The following is a 20,653-nucleotide window of genomic DNA, read 5'->3' as shown; positions in this document are numbered from 1 at the left end:
TGCCTGTGTTTAGTTAGGTATAATTTGTTAGGCATTTATTATATGTAGTTATTATAAATATTCTGTTGCATGAGGATTGATGAGGGAATCAATGGTTTTAGTAGGGGGAGAATGTAGCTCCTGCTAAAAAGGTGTATACTGTGAATGCAGAGTTGGTCTGCCCCATCTATCACATGGTGCGATGGGGAATGGGAGAGGCTGTCCCTGGTCTGCCCCATCTATCACATGGTGCGATGGGGAATGGGAGAGGCTGTCCCTGGTCTGCCCCATCTATCACATGGTGCGATGGGGAATGGGAGAGGCTGTCCCTGGTCTGCCCCATCTATCACATGGTGCGATGGGGAATGGGAGAGGCTGTCCCTGGTCTGCCCCATCTATCACATGGTGCGATGGGGAATGGGAGAGGCTGTCCCTGGTCTGCCCCATCTATCACATGGTGCGATGGGGAATGGGAGAGGCTGTCCCTGGTCTGCCCAGTAACACATGGCAGGAGATATGGGACGGAATGGAATGTTGGAGCTGCTGTCCGTTTGAAAGACACAAATAAAGTTCAACTGCCACTCTGAAAGAGATACAGAAAGACAGCCCAAGTGACAGCGTGAGGGGCTTAAGAGCCTGATACACAGGTAAAAGAGGAGGATTGTATGAGACTGCTAGCCAAAGACAGAGAAAGTGAGAGACAGCAGCAGAAACACATTCTCTACACACACACAGAGACCAGAGCTAGAGGGATCAAGATACTTGCCGGGCTGTGAAACCGCAGCGGGATAAAAGACATCTGGAGGCCTGTTCCTGCAGCGTGAGTATCCTTTGATTACACACAACTTGACGGGCCTGCAACGCGACTACACACCATGCTGAGAACAGAGCTCCAACGCAGAGCTGGAAATAAAATTAGCCTAAGGAACTGCTACATTGGACATTGGCACTATATAAAGGACAGCAGCGCAACGTCCTAATTTATTGTTTATGTACATACATATATATATGTTGGGTCTGACTATGGTGGACAACCGGATTACGACATTGCGTCATCACGCATGAGTTTGATTGGGACAGATCTTACTCTGAGCATCTGAAAGGCCACGAGATTGGAAAAGCAGCCAGGAGCAGGACTCGGAATTTTAACAGAAAACACTCGGTGGCGCTCTAACACTCTCTAGGGAATGTGATAAGAAAGTGATAAATAAAAGTGATTAGTGATAAAAAATTAAATCAAGATACACCTCTACTCAACTATTCGTTAGACTGTTTCACAAGTCTATTCCAAACATCTCCAAGCCCTCAGTGCTTGGAGATGTAAGCAGCAGGACTCGGGCTGCACCGTGCCAGTTCTGGCTAAAGTGCCAGCTCATCAGGTGTTCACACTCACGCTGTGAGTCACTACTCCATGACGGCAATTTTGGAACATATCGATTTCACAAACGCTGATTTAAACTCTACCTTTGTGAGTGTGCTTGTTTCCCTCCCCTACTCTCCCCTCTTTTATTAAATGCTATACCGTTTTACGCTATAGGGCGTGCACTTTCTTTTCGGTAAATCTAATTGGATGTGGTTCATACTTTGAAAGCAGCCTGGACCCCGAATACCTGGAGCGTTTAGCACCATTGAGACATCATCAACTGGACTAGAGCATTCAACTGGTTATTTTATGTTGTGAATTGTTTGTTTGTTACACACTAGTTGAGTGGCACCCATTCTATTCACTTATTTACCACTCTTATATTTAATCTGTTTGATACTGATCACTAAGTTTATACAAAATTTAGTCTCTTTATACACACACAACACACACACACACACACACACACACACACACACACACACACACACACACACACACACACACACACACACACACACACACACACACACACACACACACACCTGGCACTCCAATACAGAAAATATGGTTTGATGCATGTTCCATAAGCATAAATAGAACAAAACTGTTTTCCCCAAACAGCAAACAAGAAACAGCACTCATTAGATAATGCAAAGAAACCTGTTTTTAAAAATACAAACGGCCGTCTCTTGATCACTGGGACTATGGTTGCCAGGTGTTCGGTATTGAACCGGGCTGTCCTGTATTTGGATACTCTGTCCAGTAAAAAATGAGAGGTACTGTAATACTGGACATGTATGTGTCCGGTGTTACCTCCCTGGACATAGTCACCTGACGCACCTTCCACCAGGGAGTCCAGTATTTTTGGAAAAGTCACCTGGCATCCCTAACTGGGACCGAGGCCTAATGGCGAAGGGAGTAATCCGAGTGAGCCCACATAGTTACCCCATTAAGGCTGCTAACACCTTATACTAACGAGTAGTCCCCAAAGGGTGGGTACACTCCCCATAGTGACATCACTGGTCCCAAGACATACAGGGGAGGAGCAATACTGGAGTGTGCCCACCTAGTTAACCACTTATTTGAATTTGTAGCCCCCATAGAGACACATACACACACACACACACACCTTTTTTGGAAGAAAACTAAAAATTGAGCGAGATAAAAAGGATCATTTTAATGATTCTGTTTTCTTTTATCGAAAAGTTCTCTGCTGGTTCTGAACCGAAATGAACATTATACAGATGAGTTATCCATACAACAGAAAAAAAACGCATGAAATGTTTTAGCTTTGTTAACCCCTTTGATGGCAGAAGATTCTGTTAACCCCTTTGATGCCAGTGCAATATGCTGGTTTTTTTTTAACCATTGACGTCTACGACGATGATACTAAAAAGCAGTGAGAAACACACACCGCCCCTGTAAGCTCGGAACCAAAATCCACCCAATCATATATATTGTGTCAAAAAGAGAACGCTACTAGGATTGTGACCTCATGTATAGAACAAAAGACAAAAAGGCCCAGTGCTACATCTAACGTGACATGTTATATAGTTATATACAGATCTGTATCTTCTCATAAGCAAGGGCCATTTAGTTCAGGGGGCGCAAACATTTTTCCCTGCGCCCCCTGCCGGCGGTCACCTCACCTCCGCTTACCTCGGCTCCGGCGTCATGACGTCACGTTGCCATACTTAAGTAAAGGTTTATAGAGGACCTGCAACTCCCCCGGCACTCAATTTAAGTGCCTTCGGGAAGCGCGCTGGGCCTCTGTAAACCGCGTGCCCCCCCACAGGCAGTTCCGGCCCCCCAGTTTGCACACCGCTGATTTAGTTCAATTCTTTGGTCAAAGTATTTTAAGCCTACAGTACAACCACTTAACAGTGTGGCTCATCTGTAGGCCCTAACCCCTCCTCCCTGTCTTAATGCTCACTCACTTCCCATTTTGAATTGCAGTTCTTGCCAAGCACCTGTGAAGGACCAGTCTATCAGACAGCTGTTCCCATTACAGAGCTTATGAGAGTGTTTTGCAGGTGCAGCAGGGTTAGGACACACAGATGGGCCGTAACCGTAAAGTGGTTGAAGGCTTAAAATACTTTGACCAAAGAATTGAATTAAATTACCCTGGCTTATGAGAAGATATATATATAAGTATTTAGCTATATAATAGGCCTTTTTGTCTTTTGTTAAAAAAAAAAAAAGTGTGACTAACTTAATAATAATGAGACTGACCACAAAACAGAGAGAAGTGTTATGTCCGTGACAGAAACACCCCATCAATGCATTAGAAAATATATTTCTGTAATATAAATAGCAATATTTTGCTGGTCTCTGGCAGAAAGGGGATTAAAAGAATGATTTACAGTATACAGCCAGTGCCTTTATGTATCTTCTCCTACCTGTGACTGTAAATACAAATTGTACATGATCTGGTACTTTCAAAGGGACAAGAATGGCATCAACTCTTCTTTTTCTTTTGTCATAAGTTTGCTGTATGAGAAGGAAATACATCAACTGTTGCATTTTCAGGGTGAGCCAGGGATTTCAGGGGTTAAAGCCAGGCAGCGCTGCATGTTGGATAACGTTTTTTGCTTTTCAATGCACAGGCATCTGTATTACCCAAATTAGAATGTAAGCTCTTCAGATCGGTAGTATATATATATCTTGTACAGCACCATAAACTGTGACATCAGCATATTGAAATAAAAAGCTCCAGACCTGAGTTGGTGGTGGCGCAAAGGATTCTGGGTATCGGAGCCTGGCCATTTACACAAGGCATGGAGTTGCTAAAGGTAAGGATACTAACAATGTTGCAAAGGATTCTGGATATTATAGTCTGAGCACCTACATGCCTGGGATAAATAGGCAGAGTTGGAATCTGGTTGTGATGCAATTGGTTCTGGGTACTGCAACCTGCTAATTTAAACCACACCTGAGACAGCATCCTGGCAGTGTTGTGAAGGATTCTGGGTATTCTAGTCTTTCCCAGAAGCCTTCAGATGATAAAAATCTGAATTCTAGCAATACTGCAAAGGCTTTTTGGTACCACAGGCTAATGTTTACCCCTGGAATACCCCGACAATGAGATACCTTTCAGAACCACACGGCCCAGAATTCTTTGCACCACAAGCTGAGGGTCGCTGGGAAAGATGGCGGGGAGGAGTAGCACCATTACAAAAAAATAAAAATCTAACACTTGCAGGTTTTAATTAACTTTTTGGTTGAATAAACACTAACTTGATAGTTCCAGTCATGATATGTGCACCAGATAACTATACCTGCAGAAATTGTTTTAATGTAGGAGCTTTTTTAGGACAATATAGAAAGTTTTTCTGTAAATTCTCCTTTAAAGGGTCACTCCCTTCTAGGACCAAAATAAACGGGCAGTGATGTATGTAAAGCCCATTTTTACTAAGCAGTCTCATCCAATAAGGCACCTTAACTAGGGCGGGCCTGAAAGGTGTCTTCCAGCACTGCTTACTATACGGGCCTTCATCTGGGTGATTGAGGTCTTTCTTAAACAATCAGACACTTAGAAGGGGGCAGATAGGGGAGGAGAGAGAGGGTTACAGAGCATGAAGAAGAGTAAAGAGGGGGACTGAGCAGGGGGAGCAGGGAGAGCATGGCAAAGAGTGCAGGAGAAAAGCGAGGGTGCATAGGAAGGAGCAGGAGGGGAGCAAGGAGAGATGGAGGGCAGCGGTATAGAGAGAAAAGGGAGCACACAGAGCAAGATTAGGGAGGAGAGAATGAGATCAGGGAGGAGAAAAGAGGGAGCAGAGAAAGGAGGAGACAGGTGGATGAATCAGGAGGTGGAGCGGATAGGAGGCGACGCAGGGAGAGAAGAGGGGGAGAAAGAGGGGAGAGGGGAATTTATGTGGGTTAAAGTCAGTGGCTCTGGCATGTCCTGCAGCACATCTGTCTGAAGTACGGCCGGCTGCAAAACTTAAACTTGAGCACCAGAGGGCAGTATGCCACCTTGTTCACGTCCTTACATTCTGCAGAGAGAAAAGAAGAAAGAATGTATCATAGGAGGGAGGGAAGAGGAGGATGACGTGTGTGTGTGTGTGTGTGTGTGTTACACAGACTGGGGCACAGGGAAGAGGCAGCAGGGACACAAAGACAGAGCAGGGGAACTGTTCCAGAGAGGGCTATTAACACAAATACAGTAGTGACAAAACAAAAGAACAGTGACACTGATTGTGACGAGGAGCAGACGTGACAGACCAGGGAACAGGACCAGAAAAAAGATACAGTTACAAGAAGCAGGGGGGACAAAGATAGAAGGACAGTGTCTGTAACAAGGAGCGGGGACAAATACAGAAGATGGACAGTGTGACAAGTGACAGAGACAAAGAAAAAGGACAGCCAGAATGAGAATGCTCCTTAGGGACAGTGGCAGACGTCCTTACCTTCCGGGCTGTCCGAGGGGCCGGCCTCACATTTATTCTCGCACTGCTGCATAGCAGAGGGCCGCAGGGACTCCATGCATTCCACTGATGGTTGCCCGCTGAGACTCAGACACTGCACGGAGCGTCTCTGCTGCCCGAGCCCACACTGAGCTGTGCACTGCAAGGAGGGCAGATTTATATACTACCAATAAAAATGGCCTGCAATTTTTTACCGTCCCCTTGTCGCTTACCTCTGCCCATTCTCCTGTCACCCAACGGGGCGGGGGGCATCTCTGCAGTGTGCAGCGCATGCTAGTCTGCGGCTTGTCCTTTCCAGGGCACTGGGAGGGGGGCAGGGTGCCCTCGTGGTCCCCACTCTTGCAAAGTACCACTCTGTGTCTGTAACCCGGGCCACAGTTTGGGGTGCACTACAGAGGTAAAGAGACGGGATGGGTGTAGATTATTACCCCTTGGGGAGGTTATTCCCAACCCATGAAAAACACGTTTTCTTGAATTTGTGCTTTCTCCCTTTTTAATAGCTTTAACCCTTGTTACAATATATGCAGATGCACAGGGAAAGAGTCCCCACTTGTGGAGTTACAATTGGAGGTGAAGAATAAAAGAGGAACGGCCCTTCGTTAACAACTCTTCAACTGTGAGAACGCTCGGGCGCGGAATGCTCGGGCATGGAATGCTCGGGCGCGGAACGCTCGGGCGCGGAACGCTCGGGCGCGGAACGCTCGGGGTCGGAACGCTCGGGGTCGGAACGCTCGGGGGCGGAACGCTCGGGCGCGGAACGCTCGGGCGCAGAACGCTCGGGCGCGGAACGCTCGGGCGCGGAACGCTCGGGGTTGGAACGCTCGGGCGCGGAACGCTCGGGCGCGGAATGCTCGGGCGCGGAATGCTCGGGCGCGGAATGCTCGGGCAATGTTTTTTATACATCTTTACAGACTTATTTGTAAACTGCTGTTTAACCGTCTGTGCTTCACTGCCCTCCCAGGCCTGCTTTATACACCTGCTCTTTCAACTCCTACTCCTCATATCTTCCAATACCTGGGAACTCTCCTAACATTTTCTCCCTGCATCTCATTATACCCTCCGTATTACTTTTCCTGTTTGCTGTTTCCTCACTTCTTTGTAAACTTTTCTATTCTCTCCAATTTCCCCACTCTCCTCCTTACCACATTTCTGCATTGTTTCTCCCCTCCTCCTATGCTTGTGCCCATACACTGCACCACTATTTATACACCTCTTTCCCAACAACTTCTACACCCTTCAATAAAAAGCACCCCCACAAATCCTCTTCTCATCTCCTCTCTCTCGCAACTAGGCATATCTCTTCTAATCCTGGACCTAGCTATATACACACCTGCTCTCGCCCACACCTGCCTCCTCCTCCTCCTCCTCCCTCCATGCTAATGGTGTTAACCCATCTACTTTCATATCGACCGACCTTAAAACTCACCTCTTAAAAGAAGCATCCCAATAGCCTGGACTCATGGCTACTGTCCCACACCCGCTCCTACCAACCATTGTGGCCAAGCGCTGCCATCTACTGCACTTATTCCCTCACCTGCTGTCTCTGTAAGTCTCCCAACATTCCACTTAGATTGTAAGCTCTCCCGGGATTTCCTTTCCTAGTGTCTGACTTGGCTGCATGTATTGTATTATAATTCCCTGTACTGTATGGTCTGTGTAAAGTGTCAGGTACACGGTCAGAGTTATATAAATAAAGATATACAAGATATACATACACTTCAGAAGCAGATATTTCACCTCTTTCTATTGCGTGTTTGAATGACACTGGGACGTGTATTCCGTCCCTCTTCCATTTTAGAGGCCATCAATTTAACCCTCTTGCCGGCAGAAAGGCCTGGAAAGTACGACAGGGGGGATTCTCTTATTCAGTTACCTCTGACCAGTCCAGTGCTACCCACTCTGGTGGGCATGTGTGGGTGCTGCAGGGCTCAAGCACGGTCGGGCGAGACTGCGGGCAGGAGACGTCGTCCAGAGCCTTCTCCTCGCTCGCTGAAACCCTGCGCTGGCAGATCACACTGCGTGTCCGTACCCCAGAATTACAGCTCCGGCTGCACTCAGACCAGGGGCCCATCCCCCACCTGCGAGGGGGGGCATCCTTTTATACATGGGTAGTGCCACACTCCTATACACACACAGTGTGTGTGCGTATATATATATATACCTCCACGTTAGAATGTAGCCAATAAAGAATATCACTTATGAGCATATTCACATGTCTTAGACAGGTCTGCAACCCTGCCTTTCACCATTAGCACTTAGCCTACAGTGCTTCTACTGCAGCAAGGGAGTCTGGGAAATTACATGCAAATGGCAACACAATATGTCACCTTTTGCGTGAAATCCATTTTTACATGGAACCTTTATAAGCAAATGCCCGTTATTCACTCAGCTTTTAAGCACAGCATGGGATTAGATGCAAAGCCAGTCAAACCACTCACAGACAGCTGTTTCAACCTTTTTGGGTCTCAGTGTGAGGTTGGATGTATTGGCTTTGCAATTTTATATATACATACACACACACACACACACACACACACACACACACACACACACACACACACACACACACACACACACACACACACACACACACACACACACACACACACACACACACACAGAGAACGGGCAGTACCAGGCTCCCAAACACAGAGACTATATATACAGGATGGTCAGTGCCAGGCGCACTCACTCAGATGGGCATGGCTCTGTATTACACGGGCGCTGCTTCTCCTGGATCTTTGTGCCCGAGTTACACAGGTCATCGGAGGCAAGGGAGCCATCTGCCAGCTTCTTACACAGGACCTGCTGCAACTGCACCCCTGAGGAGAGAGTAAAAAACTGGCACCTCTAGGACTGCAGAGAGCAGGGGTTACAGAGATTGCCATAGAAAATCTGCCAGCCTCTACATACCCCTTCCTACCTGAGGACCCCTGTAATAAGAACACCCAATGTACAAGAACATGTAAAACGTCCTTCCAATGGGAGAAACACTACTGTATTTTAAGAACACCGCCTTTATAAGAACATCTTAAAACCCAGGTATAAGAACACCTCCTTTATAAGAACATTCAACACTCCCTTTCTATGGGAGAAACTACCACAATAAGAACATAGCCTTTATGAGAACATCTCCCTTTATCTCACCTCCAGCACAGATGGCTGAGCACTTGGTCCATGGGGTGACATGCCACGTGTACCCACTTTGGGCATCTCTGCTGATTGGAGCATTGAACTTATAGCGGATCCCAGGCAGCTCCTCTCTCACCATCACCTGCAAGGGAGGGGGGATTGGACAGAGTTTAGCGCCTTTTAGGACTGGAAGGGGCAAGGCGCATAGCAGGATGGGCCTAGAGATACAGAAACTGTCACCTCTAGGACTTGATAGATTAGGGAGTGGCTTGCAGCTGTTACAGCCCATCACTTCTAGGACTGGGCAGCTCATGGGGCAGGCACAGCCTGTTATCTTTTGACATCTCAGGGGAATAGATGCAACGATTCAAAGCTTCCTACCCCTAGGGCTTACAGCCCTGGCCTACCCCTAGAGGGGACATTAGGGAAAGAAAGCCCAATTACCATGATGACCAGCGTGGCATTAGTAGGCCCCAAAGCCTCAAGTGACTCCGGCTCATCCTGGGGCCTTCTGTAGTGAAACGTGGTCCCAGCTGCATCAAACCTCTGGGGGGCATCCGGAGTGAGTCTGCCGTTAATAAAATAATCGCCTCCATCTTCGGCCTTCAGGGCTACAGAAAAAGAATGTCACCTCAAGCACTGGAGACGTCATTATTTCAACGGAGCGAAAGCCTAGTTTGAGCTGAGTTGAGCAATATTTTAGGTAGAGATGATGGCAAGTTTGAGTTGAGTTAGCGCCTAGTTTGAATCGAGGTGACAACTAGTTTGAGTTGAGCTGAGGTCTACGTTGAGTTTAGGTAAAAAGTGAAAATCAGTTTACATTCAGATGAAAATGGGGCAGTCCAACGTAGGGTGAATGTGAACTAAGTACAGTAGCCAGTTAAATATGTTAAATTTAGCTTATTGACATCTTTAAACGAATATAGGACTAGGGGTGATTTTGTGAATATAGGACTAGTATAAATATTTCAAAACTAACATTATCCACGATAAACAAATGGCTTTACGATGTTTGGCAAATGATCTCATCACTAATAGACATACTGTCGTCAACATTCTTAGCTTTGCTGTTTTGTTTCCAAATTAATTATGGCGCCATTAATCGTCAAAATAGATAGACATAAGTAGCGGATAGGCTTGGTTCCAGTGTTTCCAACAAGAAACCATTCATATTATTTTTTCACAAAATAGAAATAAGTAAGACAATTACTTTAAGGATGATTGCATCTTTCTAAGGAAGCGAATTACACTTCTATGTTATGGCAATCTGCAGGCTCTAGGCCTACTTACCGAGGTAGTTGAGTGACAGGTTAAGCTGGCGAATGTCAATATGAACTGAGCCTTTTGGGATCCAGACCACCTCCTCATACCCTGGAAGAACAGGGGGAGGGAGCAGGGAGAATGAGGTATAAGAGATATTTGAACATTAGACTGTATACCGCTCAACTCACACTCGTTGTGAGGGCATCCCCCACATTTGCCCTGCAGTCACCCTCTTACAGCCATTTGGTTTCTCCCATAGACTATAATAAGATTACTTTCTTATGCATATCAGCAAACTCTTACACACATTAACTGGACACATAGTCCTTATAGGATCACCGTCTTAAATACTAAGAAGTCCTTATAGGGTTACCCTCTCACACAAAAGCTTTATGCATTCAGGATCCCTGGTATTCTTCCTCTCACCTCCCTCAGGTAGTGATTGGTTGAACACGCCTTCGATTGTCTCACAAGTGCTGCCATCCCCCCCACACACTCGACACTTGTCCTCTTTGGTGTCTGAAGTCAAGATCCGGTCACAGCCCACATGCTGGGGGGAGGGGAGGAGGGGAAAGAGATCAAATCAATCCATTGTCTAGTGCTGTCTGCCCCCTATAGAATGTATTACAGATCATCCCTGTGCTGCCTGAGAATGTCTTGCAGATCATCTAGCAATGTCTGCCCCAGATAAAGTCTACCAGATTGTCTAGTTTTTCTTACTCATAATGAGAATGTCTTACAGATTGCGTATTATTGCCGGTCCCTGAAGAAATAATATATTATCTAGCAATGCCTGTTTGCAATATGCGTGACCACAAAGAGATTACCACCTAGGTCATCTAGTGCTGCCTGGCCATAGTGATAATGTGGTCAGGCCACACTACATCATATAACACAGAGATAATTTCTTAAATCGTCTAGTGCTGCCTGGCCACAGAGATAATTTCTTACATCGTCTAGTCCTGCTTGGCCACTGAGAGAATATTTTACATCATTTAGTTCTGCCTACCCAGAGGGATAATCTCTTCGATGTAATGCTACCTGACTGTAGGGATAAGGTCTTACATCATCTAGTGCAAACCGTTCACCATCCACACCAGGTTTTAGGGATAACCAATAAACATGCTCACAGGAGAAGACATGTGAATAGAAAACTGGGTGGTTGCCTCAGAAACCTGGTGTTGTTTCCAGGTCTCTGAGGAAAGGTTTGAAAACCGCTGTCTTACATTGTCTATAGCTGCCTGCCCCTCCCCCCCCTCGCACCTTGCACTCCCCGTTGACGCAGATGTCATACGAGTCCAGTCTGCAGGGGGTCCCGTCGATTACGGCTGCCGCTCTCTCCGTGTAAAAGTTGAAGCCCTCGGCCAGGCAGTTTAGGGAGCAGGATTTCACCCCACCTGAGGGGAGAAAGGGGGCATTTGGGGAGTGGGAGCCACTGGGCACCTGCTTGCCCCTCTAGTGCTGAAGGGGTTCATATATACAAAGTTATTATAGGAGTTCGTAGCAGAATAACACACACGCGCACACACACACACACACACACACACACCTCTTATCAAGCTCAAAACCTAGTCCCACAGTATTATATATACATTGAATGTTTTTAAAGCCCTGTCACGACTCATATAAACACATGTACTGTATGTAGAAGTATTCATATGTTAATAGCACAATCCTGCTGTAGGATTCTGTTCCTGTTGCATCTGGAGTGTATTAAGCTTCATTGCCTGCCTCGTTTCCCCTCTGCCCTTTCCCTGTCCCTCCGCCAGACGACCCAGGAATGTGCTGAGCTGTGCACTCCACCAAGAACGAAAGGTTCCTTTTAGGACATCCCTGCAGATTCCCATCAGGGACAAAACCCCCAGGAATCAAGAGAGAGAGAGAGAGAGGAGCACAAGATGTGGGGTGTGCAGGGGGTGGAGAGGTGCAGAACCAGGACAATCCCAAAATAGCCTTGTACAACCATCAAGAACATTTCACCACCCCACCCCCTGAAATAGATCAACTCCATTGACGACCAAAGGGGCTGGGGATGGGTTAGGAGTTCTGGCACTGAAGGGGTTAACTGGGGCACCCAACTCCTTCTCACAGTGACTGTACTTTTTCTCTGTGAAAGGAGATCAGAAAACCAGTGACAATTGACAGCCACAACCCACAGTGAATTACACCGGTCGCTTTATAGATGGCAGTGAGCGCTTACCGCCTTTGTAACTCTTCCAGGAGTAGTATTTTCCGCGGAATGGCACGTTGTCAAACTCTGCACACTGCATCTCCCGGAAGTCCTGCGAACCCGCTGGACAGTCCTGGAAAGGTCAAGCTCTTAGGCATGCAACAACTTCTCTACTACAACTTACAGTCATTTGGTTAGTTTAAGTCATTTTAAAATCTATGCAAGTGTAGGCACAGAATATATAATGCATACTCGTGTATGTGAGCCAGTCTGCTGTGTGTGTGTCTATCCAAGTTAGTCTGCCTTGTGTGAATTAGTTTATGTACCGTATGTGTGAGTCAGAGTCAGTCTTCTCTATGTGTATCAGTACATGTGTATCAGAGTCAGTGTGCTCTCTGTGTATCAGTGTTTGTGTGTGTATCGGACACAGTCATTTGTGTGCAATAAATACATATATATATCTATATATATAAATATATATATATATATATACATACATCTACACACAAAAGAAATAAAGTGTGCAATAAATACATATATATCTATATATATAAATATATATATATATATATATATACATACATCTACACACAAAAGAAATGACAGCACTAAATCCAGAAACAAGTGTAAATAATAAAGTGTAGAATATAGATGTATTAGATAATTAGTGTATTGAAAAATAATATAAAAAACAGATCACCAAGTCCTATTCAATATAGAGTGAGTTGGTTGACAAATGCTAATAGGAATATGTGACAAAGAAAGGAATCTGATCATGAGAAAAATCTCTCTCTCTCTCTCTCACAATATGTACAGTATGTGGGTATCTGAGTCAGTCTGCTCTGTGTGTATCAGAGTATGTACAGTATGTGGGTATCTGAGTCAGTCTGCTCTGTGTGTATCAGAGTATGTGCAGTATGTGGGTATCTGAGTCAGTCTGCTCTGTGTGTATCAGAGTATGTACAGTATGTGGCTATCTGAGCCAATCTGCTCTGTGGGTATCAGAGTATGTACAGTATGTGGGTATCTGAGTCAGTCTGCTCTGTGTGTATCAGAGTATGTACAGTATGTGGGTATCTGAGTCAGTCTGCTCTGTGTGTATCAGAGTATGTACAGTATGTGGGTATCTGAGTCAGTCTGCTCTGTGTGTATCAGAGTATGTACAGTATGTGGGTATCTGAGTCAGTCTGCTCTGTGTGTATCAGAGTATGTACAGTATGTGGGTATCTGAGTCAGTCTGCTCTGTGTGTATCAGAGTATGTACAGTATGTGGGTATCTGAGTCAGTCTGCTCTGTGTGTATCAGAGTATGTACAGTATGTGGGTATCTGAGTCAGCCTGCTCTGTGTGTATCAGAGTATGTACAGTATGTGGGTATCTGAGTCAGTCTGCTCTGTGTGTATCAGAGTATGTACAGTATGTGGGTATCTGAGTCAGTCTGCTCTGTGTGTATCAGAGTATGTACAGTATGTGGGTATCTGAGTCAGTCTGCTCTGTGTGTATCAGAGTATGTACAGTATGTGGGTATCTGAGTCAGTCTGCTCTGTGTGTATCAGAGTATGTACAGTATGTGGGTATCTGAGTCAGTCTGCTCTGTGTGTATCAGAGTATGTACAGTATGTGGGTATCTGAGTCAGCCTGCTCTGTGTGTATCAGAGTATGTACAGTATGTGGGTATCTGAGTCAGTCTGCTCTGTGTGTATCAGAGTATGTACAGTATGTGGGTATCTGAGTCAGTCTGCTCTGTGTGTATCAGAGTATGTACAGTATGTGGGTATCTGAGTCAGTCTGCTCTGTGTGTATCAGAGTATGTACAGTATGTGGGTATCTGAGTCAGTCTGCTCTGTGTGTATCAGAGTATGTACAGTATGTGGGTATCTGAGTCAGTCTGCTCTGTGTGTATCAGAGTATGTACAGTATGTGGGTATCTGAGTCAGTCTGCTCTGTGTGTATCAGAGTATGTACAGTATGTGGGTATCTGAGTCAGTCTGCTCTGTGTGTATCAGAGTATGTACAGTATGTGGGTATCTGAGTCAGTCTGCTCTGTGTGTATCAGAGTATGTGCATTATGTGGGTATCTGAGTCAGTCTGCTCTGTGTGTATCAGAGTATGTGCAGTATGTGGGTATCTGAGTCAGCCTGCTCTGTCTGTATCAGAGTATGTGCAGTATGTGGGTATCTGAGTCAGTCTGCTCTGTGTGTATCAGAGTACTGTATGTACAGTATGTGGGTATCTGAGTCAGTCTGCTCTGTGTGTATCAGAGTATGTACAGTATGTGGGTATCTGAGTCAGTCTACTCTGTATGTATCAGAGTATGTACAGTATGTGGGTATCTGAGTCAGTCTGCTCTGTGTGTATCAGAGTATGTACAGTATGTGGATATCTGAGTCAGTCTGCTCTGTGTGTATCAGAGTATGTACAGTATGTGGGTATCTGAGTCAGTCTGCTCTGTCTGTATCAGAGTATGTGCAGTATGTGGGTATCTGAGTCAGTCTGCTCTGTGTGTATCAGAGTATGTACAGTATGTGGGTATCTGAGTCAGTCTGCTCTGTGTGTATCAGAGTATGTACAGTATGTGGGTATCTGAGTCAGTCTGCTCTGTGTGTATCAGAGTATGTACAGTATGTGGGTATCTGAGTCAGTCTGCTCTGTGTGTATCAGAGTATGTGCAGTATGTGGGTATCTGAGTCAGCCTGCTCTGTATGTATCAGAGTATGTACAGTATGTGGGTATCTGAGTCAGTCTGCTCTGTGTGTATCAGAGTATGTACAGTATGTGGGTATCTGAGTCAGTCTGCTCTGTCTGTATCAGAGTATGTGCAGTATGTGGGTATCTGAGTCAGTCTGCTCTGTGTGTATCAGAGTACTGTATGTACAGTATGTGGGTATCTGAGTCAGTCTGCTCTGTGTGTATCAGAGTATGTACAGTATGTGGGTATCTGAGTCAGTCTGCTCTGTGTGTATCAGAGTATGTACAGTATGTGGATATCTGAGTCAGTCTGCTCTGTGTGTATCAGAGTATGTACAGTATGTGGGTATCTGAGTCAGTCTGCTCTGTGTGTATCAGAGTATGTACAGTATGTGGGTATCTGAGTCAGTCTGCTCTGTGTGTATCAGAGTATGTACAGTATGTGGGTATCTGAGTCAGTCTGCTCTGTGTGTATCAGAGTATGTACAGTATGTGGGTATCTGAGTCAGTCTGCTCTGTGTGTATCAGAGTATGTACAGTATGTGGGTATCTGAGTCAGTCTGCTCTGTGTGTATCAGAGTATGTGCAGTATGTGGGTATCTGAGTCAGTCTGTTCTGTGTGTATCAGAGTACTGTATGTACAGTATGTGGGTATCTGAGTCAGTCTGCTCTGTGTGTATCAGAGTATGTACAGTATGTGGGTATCTGAGTCAGTCTACTCTGTATGTATCAGAGTATGTACAGTATGTGGGTATCTGAGTCAGTCTGCTCTGTGTGTATCAGAGTATGTACAGTATGTGGGTATCTGAGTCAGTCTGCTCTGTCTGTATCAGAGTATGTGCAGTATGTGGGTATCTGAGTCAGTCTGCTCTGTGTGTATCAGAGTATGTACAGTATGTGGGTATCTGAGTCAGTCTGCTCTGTGTGTATCAGAGTATGTACAGTATGTGGGTATCTGAGTCAGTCTGCTCTGTGTGTATCAGAGTATGTGCAGTATGTGGGTATCTGAGTCAGCCTGCTCTGTATGTATCAGAGTATGTACAGTATGTGGGTATCTGAGTCAGTCTGCTCTGTGTGTATCAGAGTATGTACAGTATGTGGGTATCTGAGTCAGTCTGCTCTGTCTGTATCAGAGTATGTGCAGTATGTGGGTATCTGAGTCAGTCTGCTCTGTGTGTATCAGAGTACTGTATGTACAGTATGTGGTTATCTGAGTCAGTCTGCTCTGTGTGTATCAGAGTATGTACAGTATGTGGATATCTGAGTCAGTCTGCTCTGTGTGTATCAGAGTATGTACAGTATGTGAGTATCTGAGTCAGTCTGCTCTGTGTGTATCAGAGTATGTGCAGTATGTGGGTATCTGAGTCAGTCTGCTCTGTATGTATCAGAGTATGTACAGTATGTGGGTATCTGAGTCAGTCTGCTCTGTGTGTATCAGAGTATGTACAGTATGTGGGTATCTGAGTCAGTCTGCGCTGTGTGTATCAGAGTATGTACAGTATGTGGGTATCTGAGTCAGTCTGCGCTGTGTGTATCAGAGTATGTACAGTATGTGGGTATCTGAGTCAGTCTGCTCTGTGTGTATCAGAGTATGTACAGTATGTGGGTATCTGAGCCAGTCTGCTCTGTGGGTATCAGAGTATGTACAGTATGTGGGTATCTGAGTCAGTCTGCTCTGTGTGTATCAGAGTATGTACAGTATGTGGGTATCTGAGTCAGTCTGCTCTGTGTGTATCAGAGTATGTACAGTATGTGGGTATCTGAGTCAGTCTGCTCTGTGTGTATCAGAGTATGTACAGTATGTGGGTATCTGAGTCAGTCTGCTCTGTGTGTATCAGAGTATGTACAGTATGTGGGTATCTGAGTCAGTCTGCTCTGTGTGTATCAGAGTATGTGCAGTATGTGGGTATCTGAGTCAGCCTGCTCTGTATGTATCAGAGTATGTGCAGTATGTGGGTATCTGAGTCAGTCTGCTCTGTGTGTATCAGAGTATGTACAGTATGTGGGTATCTGAGTCAGTCTGCTCTGTCTGTATCAGAGTATGTGCAGTACGTGGGTATCTGAGTCAGTCTGCTCTGTGTGTATCAGAGTACTGTATGTACAGTATGTGGGTATCTGAGTCAGTCTGCTCTGTGTGTATCAGAGTATGTACAGTATGTGGGTATCTGAGTCAGTCTGCTCTGTGTGTATCAGAGTATGTACAGTATGTGGATATCTGAGTCAGTCTGCTCTGTGTGTATCAGAGTATGTGCAGTATGTGGGTATCTGAGTCAGTCTGCTCTGTATGTATCAGAGTATGTACAGTATGTGGGTATCTGAGTCAGTCTGCTCTGTGTGTATCAGAGTATGTACAGTATGTGGGTATCTGAGTCAGTCTGCTCTGTGTGTATCAGAGTATGTGCAGTATGTGGGTATCTGAGTCAGTCTGCTCTGTGTGTATCAGAGTATGTACAGTATGTGGGTATCTGAGTCAGTCTGCTCTGTGTGTATCAGAGTATGTACAGTATGTGGGTATCTGAGTCAGTCTGCTCTGTGTGTATCAGAGTATGTACAGTATGTGGCTATCTGAGCCAGTCTGCTCTGTGGGTATCAGAGTATGTACAGTATGTGGGTATCTGAGTCAGTCTGCTCTGTGTGTATCAGAGTATGTACAGTATGTGGGTATCTGAGTCAGTCTGCTCTGTGTGTATCAGAGTATGTACAGTATGTGGGTATCTGAGTCAGTCTGCTCTGTGTGTATCAGAGTATGTACAGTATGTGGGTATCTGAGTAAGTCTGCTCTGTGTGTATCAGAGTATGTACAGTATGTGGGTATCTGAGTCAGTCTGCTCTGTGTGTATCAGAGTATGTACAGTATGTGGGTATCTGAGTCAGTCTGCTCTGTGTGTATCAGGGTATGTACAGTATGTGGGTATCTGAGTCAGTCTGCTCTGTGTGTATCAGAGTATGTACAGTATGTGGGTATCTGAGTCAGTCTGCTCTGTGTGTATCAGAGTATGTACAGTATGTGGGTATCTGAGTCAGTCTGCTCTGTGTGTATCAGAGTATGTACAGTATGTGGGTATCTGAGTCAGCCTGCTCTGTGTGTATCAGAGTATGTACAGTATGTGGGTATCTGAGTCAGTCTGCTCTGTGTGTATCAGAGTATGTACAGTATGTGGGTATCTGAGTCAGTCTGCTCTGTGTGTATCAGAGTATGTACAGTATGTGGGTATCTGAGTCAGTCTGCTCTGTGTGTATCAGAGTATGTACAGTATGTGGGTATCTGAGTCAGTCTGCTCTGTGTGTATCAGAGTATGTACAGTATGTGGGTATCTGAGTCAGTCTGCTCTGTGTGTATCAGGGTATGTACAGTATGTGGGTATCTGAGTCAGCCTGCTCTGTGTGTATCAGAGTATGTGCAGTATGTGGGTATCTGAGTCAGTCTGCTCTGTGTGTATCAGAGTATGTACAGTATGTGGGTATCTGAGTCAGTCTGCTCTGTGTGTATCAGAGTATGTACAGTATGTGGGTATCTGAGTCAGTCTGCTCTGTGTGTATCAGAGTACGTACAGTATGTGGGTATCTGAGTCAGTCTGCTCTGTGTGTATCAGAGTATGTACAGTATGTGGGTATCTGAGTCAGTCTGCTCTGTGTGTATCAGAGTATGTGCAGTATGTGGGTATCTGAGCCAGTCTGCTCTGTGTGTATCAGAGTATGTACAGTATGTGGGTATCTGAGTCAGTCTGCTCTGTATGTATCAGAGTATGTACAGTATGTGGGTATCTGAGTCAGTCTGCTCTGTGTGTATCAGAGTAGGTACAGTATGTGGGTATCTGAGTCAGCCTGCTCTGTGTGTATCAGAGTAGGTACAGTATGTGGGTATCTGAGTCAGCCTGCTCTGTGTGTATCAGAGTAGGTACAGTATGTGGGTATCTGAGTCAGCCTGCTCTGTGTGTATCAGAGTAGGTACAGTATGTGGGTATCTGAGTCAGCCTGCTCTGTGGGTATCAGAGTATGTGCAGTATGTGGGTATCTGAGTCAGTCTGCTCTGTATGTATCAGAGTATGTGCAGTATGTGGGTATCTGAGTCAGTCTGCTCTGTGTGTATCAGAGTATGTACAGTATGTGGGTATCTGAGTCAGTCTGCTCTGTGTGTATCAGAGTATGTACAGTATGTGGCTATCTGAGTCAGTCTGCTCTGTGTGTATCAGAGTATGTACAGTATGTGGGTATCTGAGTCAGTCTGCTCTGTGTGTATCAGAGTATGTACAGTATGTGGGTATCTGAGTCAGTCTGCTCTGTGTGTATCAGAGTATGTGCAGTATGTGGGTATCTGAGTCAGTCTGCTCTGTGTGTATCAGAGTATGTGCAGTATGTGGCTATCTGAGTCAGTCTGCTCTGTGTGTATCAGAGTATGTACAGTGTGTGGGTATCTGAGTCAGTCTGCTCTGTGTGTATCAGAGTATGTACAGTATGTGGGTATCTGAGTCAGTCTGCTCTGTGTGTATCAGAGTATGTACAGTATGTGGGTATCTGAGTCAGTCTGCTCTGTGTGTATCAGAGTATGTGCAGTATGTGGGTATCTGAGTCAGTCTGCTCTGTGTGTATCAGAATATGTACAGTATGTGGGTATCTGAGTCAGTCTGCTCTGTGTGTATCAGAGTATGTGCAGTATGTGGGTATCTGAGTCAGTCTGCTCTGTGTGTATCAGAGTATGTGCAGTATGTGGGTATCTGAGTCAGTCTGCTCTGTGTGTATCAGAGTATGTGCAGTATGTGGGTATCTGAGTCAGTCTGCTCTGTGTGTATCAGAGTATGTGCAGTATGTGGGTATCTGAGTCAGTCTGCTCTGTGTGTATCAGAGTAGGTACAGTATGTGGGTATCTGAGTCAGCCTGCTCTGTGTGTATCAGAGTATGTACAGTATGTGGGTATCTGAGTCAGTCTGCTCTGTGTGTATCAGAGTATGTGCAGTATGTGGGTATCTGAGCCAGTCTGCTCTGTGTGTATCAGAGTATGTGCAGTATGTGGGTATCTGAGTCAGTCTGCTCTGTGTGTATCAGAGTATGTGCAGTATGTGGGTATCTGAGCCAGTCTGCTCTGTGTGTAATCAGGGCCGGCTTGATGGTGGGGCCATTGGTGCCACTGCACTGAGCCCCACGTTTACAGAGGCTCTTCCCACAACATTTAAACTGATTGTCGGGGAGATCACGGGGCCTCTGTAAGCTCCAGCATCTCCTCCTGCTCCTCATCTCTGGCATCTTGTCCTTGTGACGTCACATGACAATGTGACCTATCTGGAGAAGATGCCAGAGATGAGGAGCAGGAGGAGATGCTGGAGCTTACAGGGGCCCCATGCTCTCCCCCGGCACTGAGCCCGCCAAACTCCCAGCCGTCCCTGGACTATCCGTGTGTATATTTGAGTCAGTCTTCTCTGTGTGTGTCAGGGTATGTGTGTATCTGAGTCAGTCTTCTCTGTGTGTATGTGTGTGTAGCCCCACTTTGAGGACTACTTGTTAGTATAAGGGGTTAAAAACATTAATGGGTTAACTATGTGGGATCACTCAGGTTACTCCCCTCCCCATCATGTGATGCAGGATGAATATGTACAAAGGGATAGACCCTCCTTTGTATGTCTTGTGACCAGTG

At 45.6% G+C, this 20,653-nt stretch overlaps 1 protein-coding gene across 5 annotated transcripts in view; it reads right to left on the bottom strand.

Annotated features, from left to right (window-relative positions):
- Window positions 1-2,497: 2,497 nt before the first annotated feature.
- The window catches only part of ADAMTS10 (ADAM metallopeptidase with thrombospondin type 1 motif 10), a 60,121-nt gene continuing 41,965 nt past the window's right edge, over window positions 2,498-20,653 (bottom strand). For all 5 annotated transcript variants that reach the window (XM_075611587.1, XM_075611584.1, XM_075611586.1 and 2 more), the window contains exons 15-25: window positions 12,368-12,470; window positions 11,431-11,564; window positions 10,594-10,717; window positions 10,195-10,275; window positions 9,349-9,515; window positions 8,920-9,046; window positions 8,465-8,594; window positions 7,646-7,850; window positions 5,985-6,161; window positions 5,755-5,911; window positions 2,498-5,340 (exon numbers count right to left, since the gene is read on the bottom strand). In XM_075611587.1, the coding sequence (XP_075467702.1) occupies window positions 5,231-5,340; window positions 5,755-5,911; window positions 5,985-6,161; window positions 7,646-7,850; window positions 8,465-8,594; window positions 8,920-9,046; window positions 9,349-9,515; window positions 10,195-10,275; window positions 10,594-10,717; window positions 11,431-11,564; window positions 12,368-12,470 (1,515 nt within the window). In that variant the 3' untranslated portion in view covers window positions 2,498-5,230. The remainder of the gene's footprint in view (window positions 5,341-5,754; window positions 5,912-5,984; window positions 6,162-7,645; window positions 7,851-8,464; window positions 8,595-8,919; window positions 9,047-9,348; window positions 9,516-10,194; window positions 10,276-10,593; window positions 10,718-11,430; window positions 11,565-12,367; window positions 12,471-20,653) is intronic.

Source organism: Ascaphus truei, chromosome 8 (genome assembly GCF_040206685.1).
Source record: "Ascaphus truei isolate aAscTru1 chromosome 8, aAscTru1.hap1, whole genome shotgun sequence".
NCBI classification, from domain to species: domain Eukaryota; kingdom Metazoa; phylum Chordata; class Amphibia; order Anura; family Ascaphidae; genus Ascaphus; species Ascaphus truei.
This window is presented reverse-complemented; position numbering and strand designations above follow the sequence as displayed.